Source organism: Hirundo rustica, chromosome 28, assembly GCF_015227805.2.
Source record: "Hirundo rustica isolate bHirRus1 chromosome 28, bHirRus1.pri.v3, whole genome shotgun sequence".
NCBI lineage: Eukaryota > Metazoa > Chordata > Aves > Passeriformes > Hirundinidae > Hirundo > Hirundo rustica.
Window position 1 is genome coordinate 546,016 of NC_053477.1, and position 12,354 is coordinate 558,369.

Below are 12,354 nucleotides of genomic sequence, written 5' to 3' on the forward strand. Positions count from 1 at the left end.
ATTTTCCAAGATTCCCAAACCAGCCCCAAATCCTGGCGATTCCATTGTTATTTCTTCGATAAACCATCAAAGCACTGCGATTTTCCAAGATTCCCAAACCAGCCCCAAATCCCAGCGATTCCATTGTTATTTCTTCAATAAACCATCAAAGCACTGCGATTTTCCAAGATTCCCAAACCAGCCCCACGTCCCGGCGATTCCATTGTTATTTCTTCAATAAACCATCAAAGCACTGCGATTTTCCAAGATTCCCAAACCAGCCCCAAATCCCAGTGATTCCATTGTTATTTCTTCAATAAACCATCAAAGCACTGCGATTTTCCAAGATTCCCAAACCAGCCCCAAATCCCGGCGATTCCATTGTTATTTCCTTGATAAACCATCAAAGCACTGCGATTTTCCAAGATTCCCAAACCAGCCCCAAATCCCGGCGATTCCATTGTTATATCTTTGATAAACCATCAAAGCACTGCGATTTTCCAAGATTCCCAAACCAGCCCCAGATCCCGGAGATTCTATTGTTATTTCTTTGACAAACCATCAAAGCACTGCGGTTTTCCAAGATTCCCAAATCCTGGCGATCCCACCAATATTTCTTCAAGAAACCATCCAAATGTTTCAAATTTCCCAACACCCCTCACACCCCGATATTTTCTCAGCATAAAATCCAACCGCTGCAACATTCCGAGATTTCTGAATCGGCCTCACACCCTGACAGTTCTTCAACAAAACCATCCAGGTGCTGCGGCTTCCCGAGATTTTTTAAATCCGCCCCGAGCCCTGATCTTTCCTCAGTATAAAATCCAACTGCTGCAACATCCCCGGGTTTTATAATCAGCCTCGAACCCTGATTTATTCTTCAACCAAGCCGTGGGAATGCCGCGATTTTCCAGGCTGCCGCCGTCGCTCCCCACGCCCGGGGGATGAGTTGGGGTGAAGCCGGGGTTTGCGGGGAGCCGGCCGCGGTTTTCCCTGGGGAAGGGGATGGATGAGGGCTGCGGGCTGAGCGGGGCCGGGCTGAGCTGGAGGCTCCTCCCTCTCCTTATTTATCCCTGAGCCCTGCGCGGGCGCTCCATCACCTCGGAGCGGGCGCGCATCGCTCTCCAGCCGGTGAGTGCCGGGGAAAACGGGACCGGGGCGCTCCGGGAGGGATAAATCCAGAGGAGAGGGGGGTTTGAACCGCGAGCATCGCGGGGATGCGGGGCTGCCTCCTTCCATGCCACGGCCGCCTAAAAATTGACATTTCCAGCGTCTCCTTAGGAGCCAGAGCCCTGCCCGGTCCTTGTTTACTCAGCGCCGGCGCTGGGCGGAGAATTTCTGCTCCGAGGGTTCTGTCTTTTCTCTCGGCCGCCAGCTGCTCCCCCGCTGTTGGGGGCAAGCGAAAGAGAAAGGGGTGAGGGGGAGATTTCTAAACCCGCGGTGACATTTTCAGGGAAATTTCCATTTCCCAGAGCGTCAGCCCGGAATTTTCACCCCAGCATCGCCGGGAGGGTCCGGACGCCCCCATCCCCGAGCATCTGCCCACCTCCGCCTTCCCCACCTCCCTTCGCTCCTTCTCCCCCCTCCCCGGGGGCCGTCCCAAGGTTATTTCCAGGTATCTTTTGACACGCGGGTGTTGGGTTTTCCCCTCCAAACCGAAACCTCCTCCTTGCCAGCGCCGAGCACGTAATTGCTGCTTGCGATCGCTCCTCGCAGCCTCCATTTTCCGCTGAGGGAGCGCAGGGTTCCTCCAGTCCTCCGGCATGGGCAGAAAACAGCTCCGGCACAAACCACCTGAATTAATTCCTCATTTCCAGCATCCGCCGGGAGGGCGAATTTGGGGGAGGAAGGTTAAAAAGCGTCAGGGGAAAAAAAAAATCCCTGTGAAGTCGCTCGATCTATAATTTAATATTAATGTCATGGTCAGGCCATAAATAGAATTTCTGAGAAGAGAGATCCCAGCTCCGGATTTTTCTTCTCCGAGAGAAATCCGGGATTTTTCTGGGAGAAAATCCCGGATTCCCAGGAAGCGGCTCCTGACCCCCGTCAGGGGTTTGTGGCAGGGAACTCATTTATTTGGGGCAAAGCTCCTTGCTCGCTAATTAGTGCTTTGTTTATCAGAGCTCTAAAGGCAATTAGAGGAGCCGGTCAGCGCTGCCAGACGCTGCAGTTCTCCAAGATTCCTGAATCAGCCTCAACCCCCGCGAATTATTCAATAAAACCATCGCAGTGCTCTGCCAGAACCCCTCTGTAACCAGGGCCTGATTTTTTTTCCCCCCCTCGGAACTCACAGCGGGGAGTGATGTCTCCAAAAATATTTTTTTAAAAAGGCCGATTTTCCGCCTTTTCCTCCTCCGTTTTTCATTTCCCCGAGCACCCAAGGAGCTGGTTGTTTTTCCCTGCCTTTTGGCTATTTTTAACCCCCCTGATCTCATCCCTGCCCCAGCGGGTGGGTGCTGCAGGGTGAGGGAGGCAGCGCTCCAGAGAGGGTGCCTTGCACCCAGATTTTTCCATGGAGAAGCAATCCCAAACCCGGAATTCCTGCCCATCACCGGGGACGGGCTGGTGCGTCTCCCTTGTGTTTTTATTGAGGTTCTTGCTAACGATCCCAACCAAAACAGTGAGCTCGAAGGGTTTTAATTGAAGCATTTCTGGACATAAACCCAGATTTTGGCAGGGGAAGGGGAGAAAAAGCGTCATTAATGAACCCAAAGAGATTAATTTGCTTTTTGTGGCCCACAAAGCCATGTCTAGGTGACAGCAGGAAAATTTCTGGCTTAAACAGGGGCTTGCTTGGCCTCTTTGGCTGTCTCAGGAAAGCTCAGCATCTCCTGCCTGGCTTATGATTATCCCTGGGATAGGAAGCTGCTCCATTAACCGCTGCCAGAAAAAAAACCCTATAAATAAATTTAGGACCCCAACTGAATTGTTTCTCGCTGTAACACGAGCCCGAAGGAGCATCCAGGGATGCTGCGAAACGCCCACCCTCACCAAGAACGGGGCAAGGGGTGATCCTGGGGCACAGCTGAGCCTCGGGCAGGATGGAAAAACAAAACCCTTTTCTATCGCTGCACTCTGCACAAACACGGGGGAGCAGCACTTCAGCGCCCTTGGCATCGCGGGGAGGCACCCGGAGGGGTTTTCCAAAGGTTTTTCCCGAGGATTTGCGGCCCTGGTGTGGATATTCCCGGCAGGATTACGCGCTCAGGGATGGCAATGGCTCCTCGGCGGATTTCAGCCTCGCCAGCCCCCGGCCGGTGTGGGAGATGCCCGGAGCGCCAGCAGCAAACGCTGAGTCAATGGATGCTGGCGAACGCCGAATTCCCAAAATGCCGGGTTTCAGCTAAGGCCTGGCGCCCATTAACAGGAATTTGGGCAAAACGCGATGAATTTGGGAAAAGAAACCCCCCGGGGCCAGGCTGGGCGTTGCCCTCCCTGCAGCACCAGTGCCCAAAAGCTTTGGGATTGGGCTGGATCCATTCACAGCATCATCTCGGCAGAGCAGGAATCTCGTTTCTGCCCTCGGGTTGGGTAGGGCGGGTTTGATAAGCGAAGTTTTACCTCAAAATCAGGCGGAGCGTTTCCTCCCCAAAGCTTTTCTTTCACCTCTTAAAGCTGCCATTGCCAGCAGGGGTCCTGTTGGGGGATATATGTAAATACACACACATATATATATATATATTTTTTAAAATACACAAATACCTATATTAAAAATACAAATGCATACATATGTACACATATAAAATACATATATACACCTATGAAATACACATATGGTGTGTATATAAATGCATGTATAAAATACATATATATACATATAGACACCTATAAAAACACATGTATGGTATTTATACACATACATATATACACACATATGAAAATACATATATAGTATGTATATAAATACACACATATAGACAAATAGATATATACATATATATATAAAGTATTGTACTTTTATGTATAAATAGAGGTTTTGGGGAGGGATAAAGACACGTTTATTCCAACGCTGTTTATTCTGCGGCGGGTCTGAAGGGGGCCGGCCGTGTTTTACGCGACCCGCCCCAGCGAGGGTGGATCCGGGGCGCGTGGCCCTGCCCTGACGCTCTCCTTCTCCCCACAGCCATGGCCAGGCTCCTGGGCACCCGCTGCCTGCTGCTGCTGCTGCTCCTCGGCCTCTGCGCCGACCTCGCCTCCTCCAAGAAGGGCAAAGGCAAACCCGGCGGGGGCGGCTGGGGCACGGGGAGCCACCGCCAGCCCAGCTACCCCCGCCAGCCCGGCTACCCCCAAAACCCCGGCTACCCCCATAATCCGAGCTACCCCCACAACCCCGGCTACCCCCACAACCCCGGCTACCCCCACAACCCCGGCTACCCGGGCTGGGGCCAGGGCTACAACCCGTCCAGCGGAGGAACTTACCACCAGAAGCCGTGGAAGGCGCCCAAGCCCAAGACCAACTTCAAGCACGTGGCGGGGGCAGCGGCGGCGGGCGCCGTGGTGGGGGGCCTGGGGGGCTACGCCATGGGCAGGGTGATGTCGGGGATGCACTATCGCTTCGACAGCCCCGACGAGTACCGCTGGTGGAACGAGAACGCCGCGCGCTACCCCAACCAGGTCTACTACCGCGACTACCGCGGCCCCGTGCCGCAGGACGTCTTCGTGGCCGACTGCTTCAACATCACCGTCACCGAGCACAACATCGGCCCCGCCGCCAAGAGGAACGCCTCGGAGGCCGGCGCGGCCGCCAACCAGACGGAGGCGGAGCTGGAGACGCGCGTGGTGACCAAGGTGATCCGCGAGATGTGCATCCAGCAGTACCAGGAGTATCGCCTGGCCTCGGGCATGCGGCCCCGCCTCGCCGACGCCTCGCTGGCCGCCCTGCTGCTCCTCGTCCTCGTCGCCCTGCACTAGAGCGCCCCGCGGCTTCCGGATGTCGCCCGTGTCCCCGTGGGGTCCCCCCCGTTCTCGCTTGCGGTCGTTTTTGGTGAGGAGCCCCTGGGGCGCTCCCCGGCGCCTCCACGGAGTGTCCGGCTTAGGCGGCGGGATGAAAATTTCCTTTTCTGCCCCAAACGCGTCCCCAGGACAGCGCTGGAGCCCAAAACCGCGGCCTTCAGCTCCTCCTCCTCCTCGGGGCCACCCCGAGAGGGACCAGGCAGAGGGGAGCTCTCCTTGGCACCCCTGCGAGGGTGTTTCCGAAATTCCTCGTCGTTAACAGGCAGGGTTTTGTCTCACCCCTCAGTCCCGCTGCCGCCACACCCCCTTTTCCCCTGGGGCACCCCAGCACGTCTGGGGATTTCAGAGGGGCAGCTACGGGGTTTTCAAGCGGCCTGGTCGCAGCTTGAACCGCTTAATCCTAAAAAAATCCCCCCCTTCCTCGTGTACATAAGGAGCTGCCACTGCACACCCTGCATGCTGCAAACCCCCTGCAGCAACACACCGAAACAAAGGCGATTTTTACTCCCCACCACAGCGAGGCTGAAACACCAGTCGGTCTTTAGAGGCAGAAAGTGCTGCTGAATGCCCCAAACACTCCCAAAATAGCATTAGAGCCCGAGAAAAAGCTGTTTGGGATGCTCTAGGCGACAAGTCGTGTTCATACTTCGACATCTGGATCTAAAGGACGTTAAAATGCAGCAAAAAGGATTCTCAGGGGGGTCAAGCACGTAGCAAGAGACAGAAATCAGCTAAACCACGCCGGTACAGCGAACAGCATCGGGAAAAATGCGCCTGGGAAGGGAGATGCTTTAAAAAAAGTGTCATTTGTGAGTAATTCCTTCGCCCCGTGGAAGCAGCGGGTGAAATTCTTGCTTCTCGTGTCGATGCTGGGCTGGGGACGAGCTGTAACATCCGTGGCGCTGCTCTTGTCGAACCGAGCTCGATTTAATATCTCTCGTGTATTTTTTCCTTTTTTTTTTTTTTTTTTTTTTGCGAGGCACTGAATAACACTGTCCTAAATGAGATTTTTTTTTTTTTTTTTTGCATTGGTGTAAGCTAAGTGAAGATACACATATATATATATATATATATTACATAAAAATATATATAAATAGAGAGAAAATAAACCTTTGAGGACACCCACCGGAAAAGCAGGGCTTTGAGGTGCCCCGTACTTTGTGATACGCGGATGTTTTGTAAACCCGTCACGGTGCATGCCCGGGATTTGCCGTGCTGAGCCTTTTCTAAGTGTTCCACGTCTGGTACAAATTAAAACCGATCAAGCCAAGGTGCCCGGCAGCCTCCTTCGTGCGCCAGCCCCTGGCTGGCCCCGCGGCGCCGCCAAACAGAAGCGGCATTTTCCACATTTCCCGCATTTTCCGCCCTCCCTGTCCCCCCCTTCCCGGCCTGAGGGAGCCTTTGTTCCCTTCCAGCACCGAATCTGGCCCAAACCCCACAGTCCCAGTTAACCTTTTCTCCTCCCCTGCTCCCACTGTTCGTATCGCTGCAATCCAAGAAGTGTTTTCTTATTTCTGTCTAATTCCACTTTCTGTCTAATAAAGGAGTTTTTACATTTGCTGTTTTCAGTGGCGTCGAGCCCGGCCCAAGCCCTGCTTAATCATGGAGTCCTGGACACGAAATCGTGAAATCCTGGAGGGGTTTGGGTTGGAAGGACCTTAAATCCCATCCAGTTCCACCTCTGTCATGGCAGGGACACATCCCACCGTCCCAGGCTGCTCCAAGCCCTGCCCAGCCTGGCCTTGGACACTGCCAGGGATCCAGTTTCTATGGGAATTCCATCCCAGCCAGGAATTCCTTCCCAAAATCTCATCTAAATCTCCCCTTTCCCAGTGGGAAGCCATTCCCTGTGTCCTGTCCCTCCATCCTTTGTCCCCAGCCCCTCCCCAGCTCTCCTGGAGCCCATTCAGGGTTCTGAGCTCTCCTTGGATCCTTCCCTTCTCCAGGGGAACATTCCCAGCTCTCCCAGCCCGGCTCCAGAGGGGCTGCAGTTGCTCTGGGCTCGCCCCAGCAGCTCCCATCCTGCAGCTGGGCTCTCACCTGAGCGGGGCCCAGGGGCAGAATCCCCCCGGAGCCGCTGCCCGCGCTGGGGGGAATCAGCGCGGCCTCGATGCAAATCGGGCTCAATGGAATTTATTTCCATTTATTTGCATTTCGCAAGCAGAGTACCCCAGCTCTGGCAAGTCGCAGCCCTGCATTAGGGGGAGAAATTCCCCCAAAAGCAGGAAGGAAAAAACTTCACCCCATCCAAAAGAAGGGGTAAAAAAGAAGGAACAAAACCAATCCTCCTATTTTCCGAGATGAACTCATGGATTTTTCCAGGAAGAGGCTCCCAGCATTTGCACCATGAGCTCCCCTGGGGAGGGTTTGACCTCAGCAGCAGCAGAAATATAAATGTCTCATTTTTAACCCCAAAACCCCCATCTTCAATTCCCTCCCTCCCAATCATGGCAAACACATCGGCAATGCTCAGAGGAGCTCAAAAGTAACATTTCCCCCTCTCTGCACACACAATACCCCGGTTTTCTCCCCTTCTCGGGGGTTTGGGGTGGTTCTTGGAGCCGTTTGCTCAGCAGGGAAGGTCAGAACTTTCCGGGCTCCGAGAACACCCACGTGTGGTGACACTCTCTGAACTCTCGTATCCTTTGAGGACAACTGGATCAAATAAAACCCCTGGAGTGATCCGGCGAAGCAGAGAATTTAACTAACCAGCTAAATCCTCCAAATCCTGGTGCACAGGAGCCACACACAGAGCGAGGATGGTGAGAGATTCTGATTTACCAGGATGGTGACAAGTACACCTCGAAGAGTAAACACCCCCCACGCGTAAATACACCCCGAAGTGTAAATACAATAAAATCCGAGGTTGTTTTTTTTAGAATCTTCTCCAAATCTCTCCTCTCACGGCGCTCAGCATCCCCCATCTCCACAAACAAACGCCCCCCACCCAGGCACACCAGCTGAGTACGTTATTCCTGCCCGGGAAAAAACGTAAAAAAAGGAGTTTTGGTGCACAGCTGCCCGGTTTGCAGAGGGCTGGAGGAGGAATTGTCTGGTTTAGAGGATTTGGATGCGAAGCGAGAGCCCGGACTTCAGCCGGGGCTGATTTTATCCCTGCGGCGGCTCCGCGGTCGGGGATCCCGGGCCAACAGCTCCATCTCCCGTCCGAGCCCGGCTGCAGCTCCCGGGGCTGCTTTCACGCGGCTGAACATCCCAAAAAATCCGCTCCAAAACCCGGCCGAGCTTTGTGCCGGGTCGCTGTTCGGGAGCCGGGAAATGCCTCGATTTCCCTTCACCTCTCACCTGGAAAAGCGCATCCCGAGGGATCTCGGCGTCCGGCGATGCTCGAGGTCAGGATGCTCTCCGGGCAGAGCGTTCAACGCCACAGCTCCCCAGCAGGAGGTGATTAACGAGGGTGTTAATGGCTGTTGAGGCTTTTTTTGTTTGTTTTTGTTGGTTTTTTGTTTGTTTGTTCCCAGCAGCAGGGGCTGGAAATTAAACCGGGGCAAGAACGCGGCTTTTGGGTTGGAGAGGACCCTAAATCCCACCCAGTGCCACCCCTGCCTTGGCATGAGAGGAATGACAAGATTTACCTTTACAAGTTCTGGGGCTGCTGTAGATGAAACCAGCGCTGAGAGAGAAGAGAAACCACAGGAAGGATTCTGCTGATTGATGGACGGAAAAGAAGAAATTTGCCTTTACGAACAAACCAATTGAATATCAAAAGATGAAAGTAACGATGGGGGAAACCCATAAATCCCGTAAGAATTAAAAATTAGGGGGGGTCATACATTAAAAGGGGAATCTTAGGCATTTCGGGAAGTCTGTACCTCCCAAGTCCCTCAGCCAATGGGGAAAGAGAGAGGGAAATGCAGCTGGGAAATTGGGATAAAAAGGAGGCTGCGTCCTCTGAAAAACTGAGAAACCCCAGGGGAAATGCCCCATGGCCTCTCCCTTTATTCCAATATAGTAAAATGACTCCTCTGTCTCCTTTTTGGACATCAACCTCTGGTGTTCGTGGATTAATTTTCCTAACAGCAGGGGCACCTCCCACTGCCCCAGGGTGCTCCATCCTGGCCTTGGACACTGCCAGGATCCAGGGACAGCCGCAGCTGCTCTGGGAATTCCATCCCAGCCCCTCCCCACCCTCCCAGCCAGGAATTCCTTCCCAAAATCCCACCTAACCCTGCCCCTCTGGCAGAGGGAACCATTTCCCGTTGTCCCGGCTCTCGGTGTCCTTGTGAAACATCATTTCCACGTCAAAAGCATCCCCATGCGCTGCTCACTGACGGGAGGGGAAAGGCAAGAAAAATTCGGGAACGTGATTTCGGAAGAGCAGGGTCATCCCTGCAGCGTTTCTGAGCTCAAAGCAGGGCCAGGAACAGAGAGCTCGTGATGGATTCAGACAGTGAAGCTTCACCTGGGTCTGGATGCAAAATAAATGCTGGAAAAATGGAAATCTGAGCTGCGGCCAGAGGTTTGTTCGGTGTTTTTAAATGAGCCCGTTAAAAAATAACCCCGGGGTGCATCGTAGGTGTGGATGGGTTTATTCAGCCTAAAAGCCGCTCCTCAGCCAGGGGTGGTGATGATTTGGACAAGGCCTTGGGGGAATCCCTGCTCCAAACTGTAACTGCATCCCTCAGGAGCCAAAAGACTTCTGCCGAATTTTAAAAGAATTTTGTAAAAGAATTGTGTAAAAGAGCCCCCCCCCCCTAAATATCTGTTGTCTGGGGCTCCTTTCAACCCTCCCTAGAGGTGAGGCCCAACCCAACCCCCGCGCTGGGAGATGATAAGGACATTCACGTCCCCAAAAACCTTAATTCCCAGAAGAGATGAGGCACTCACAGAAACCCAGCCTCCAAAACCCTCAGTGAGCACTCACCTGCCGGAGGATGGGACTGCACCTGCCCAGAAGCCTTTTGGGGCTCGTTTTCCTCTTGGTGCCGCTTTATTTCCTGTTCTCACAGCAATGCTTGAGCTGCTGCAGCTAAAACTTAGACTTAGGGAAGGTCTAACCCCGCCCCCAGGACAGGGATTAGAGAAGAAAACGCAGCTGCAGGAGGACAAAACATCCCTCACTGCTCCTTTTGATCTCTTCCACGCAGGATTTGCCTCCTCTCTGACAAACACGAAGCACCTGAGAGAGGGTCAGAGCAACAGCTCGGTGTGTTTTGGGCAGGGAGTGCTGAAAATCGGGATAGCAGGGATTGGGTTGGATCAAAGCCAGAGAGATGGGACCCGGCAGGGTTTGTACCCAGGCAGCTTCCCTCGGAGATTCCCAACCCCTGCGCGGCTCCCAGGGCTAAAGACGATGGATTTGCATAAAACCGGGAAATGTCTCAAGGCCAAACTTTATTGCAAGGCGGAGGGCTCCGCTTCCAAGCCTCACACCCCCCTCCCCACGAGTCCCAGCGCTCTTCTGGGGGGAAAGGAGCGTTCTTCGGTGAAGCCGTGCGACGGGAACGCAGAGCCGAGCTCCTGCGGGGCCGCTCCGGCATCGCCGCGGGTGCGGATTTCCACAAGGTCCTTGCGGGGCTGGCTTGGCTCACGGAGGCTCCATCCCGGGCGGCGTTCGCAGCATCCATCCGGCTCCCGGTGCGCGCCGACGGCTCCCGTCCCACCTCCCCGAACCGCATCCCATCTCCCGGGCGAGTCGATCCTCTCCGAGAGAGCCCGGCGGGCGCGGCGCTCAGCGCTGCAGCCCGTGCCCGGCCAGGCAAGCGCCCCACGCCAGGAGCAGGGCCGGCCCCAGCCCGGCGCTCCGCCGCCCGGGGGCTCGGCTGGGGGCTCCCCGCTTGCCCCCCGCCTCGGGCCAGCCCCCGGCGTGGAACCCTCCGGCGGGGAGCGGCTGTCGCGCCGCCGGCACGCCGTGACCCAGGCGGGACGGCCGCGGGCGACCCAGCAGCCCCATGCCGTAGCCGGCGGCAGCTCCGGCGGCGATGGCTCCGGCCACCTTGGAGCCTCGGCCCGGAGCTCCCCCGCCTCGGGACACGGCGCGGAAACCCCCGCGGAGCCCCCCGGCCCCTCGGCGGCCGCCGGCAGAGTCGCTGAGGAGGGCGAGCAGCAGCAGCAGCGCCCAGCACCGGGCGTGGTCCAGGGGCCGCATCCTGCCCCACCTGCGGAACAAGGGCGGCTGAGGAGCGCCGAGCCCGGCAGAGTTACGCCTTCGGGAGGCTTTCCGGGTCTTAGTTTTGCTTTTTACCGCGCTGGGTTTAGCTCTGAGTTGGGAGGGACCCGCGGGGATCGAGTCCAACCCTTCGGTGGTTTGGCTGACGGGAGGTGTTGGGTCGCAGGCTGCGCTCGGTGACCTCAAAGGTGTTTTCCAACCTGATTCATTCGGTGAGTCTGAGATTCCGTGAATGGCACAGGCAGTGATCAAACCCCCAGGCTTGGTGTCATTAGCACCGAGTTAGCCTCAATGGCTTTTATCTGCATATTTTATCTATTATCTCCATTTATCTCTCTATATTATCTCTATTTATTGCTCTATATTATCTCTATTTATTTCTCTATATTATCTCTGTTTATCTCTCCATATTCTCTCTATGATTTATTTATATGTTGATTTATTGTCAGGTCACTATGTATTATATATAATATAGAATATATAACAATACGTGATCAATAACAGACAGTTTCTAATACAGCACACCGAGATATAATAATAGTGGTGTGTATTAGATGTTGTTACTTAATAAGTATGAATTTATTGGTTTTGTTCTTGCTATTTGTTTTATATTATTTTAGTTTACTTTAAAAAAAAAAAAAGTATTTTCACCTATTTTAATATATTACATTGATCTGCAGTTAACACACTCCAGTGGAAGGTGCCCTTGCCCACAACAAGGGGCTGGCCTGGACCATCTTTAATGTCCCTCCCAACCCGCTCCACCCCAGGATTCTGTGATTTATTCTACATTTTTACCTCTTTCCCCACGTTTACCGAGCAGGGAGCGTGGGCACCACGGAGCCCACACCCCGCCTCGCCCCCAGCCCGGGCCGAAGCTCGGGAGCGGCGGGACGCGATCCTGCGCCGTGCCCCAGCCCGCGGGCCGGGCTGAGCAAACAGCCTCATTGTGCTGAAGCTGCTGAGCCATCGCGGGCCCCGAACCATCCCCGAATGTTGACACAAAAGCCTTTTGACAAAGCAGAGCCCCCCTGGCCCGCAGCCGCGGCCGTGGCATCCCTGTGTCAGCGATTCCCTCCCCGCTGGAAGGTGCCAGGCCTGACCCCCCACCCCCCCCCCACCCCCCTTCCAAACCCTGCGCCTCAAAAATGAAAATCAGCCTTGATTAATTTAATTTGCCTGGTTTTGCTGCCCCGCTCCTCCAGCTGTTGGGGTTTTTCAAAAGAAAGCACGGAGGAGTGTTCCCCTCCCAGCTGCTGGCAGCGGCACCGCTGCTGGAAACTCCACAAAACCGG

The 12,354-nt window shown here is 54.6% G+C and overlaps 2 protein-coding genes across 2 annotated transcripts; one reads left to right on the forward strand and one right to left on the reverse strand.

The window, feature by feature from the left end:
* The first annotated feature begins 1,069 nt into the window (after positions 1 to 1,069).
* PRNP (prion protein) lies at positions 1,070 to 6,487 on the forward strand. Its single transcript, XM_040087727.1, has 2 exons — positions 1,070 to 1,110; positions 4,103 to 6,487. Exon 2 carries the CDS (start codon positions 4,105 to 4,107, stop codon positions 4,888 to 4,890), a length of 786 nt encoding a protein of 261 aa, XP_039943661.1. The 5' UTR covers positions 1,070 to 1,110; positions 4,103 to 4,104; the 3' UTR covers positions 4,891 to 6,487.
* Positions 6,488 to 10,621: 4,134 nt separating this feature from the next.
* On the reverse strand, positions 10,622 to 11,038 carry LOC120763956 (shadow of prion protein-like). Its single transcript, XM_040087592.1, has one exon. It carries the CDS (start codon positions 11,036 to 11,038, stop codon positions 10,622 to 10,624), a length of 417 nt encoding a protein of 138 aa, XP_039943526.1.
* Between the last annotated feature and the right edge of the window lie 1,316 nt (positions 11,039 to 12,354).

Excerpts from the sequence above, each read along its gene's own strand:
- LOC120763956 (XM_040087592.1), bottom strand. The coding sequence starts at position 11,038 with ATGCGGCCCCTGGACCACGCCCGGTGCTGGGCGCTGCTGCTGCTGCTC.
- PRNP (XM_040087727.1), top strand. The coding sequence starts at position 4,105 with ATGGCCAGGCTCCTGGGCACCCGCTGCCTGCTGCTGCTGCTGCTCCTC.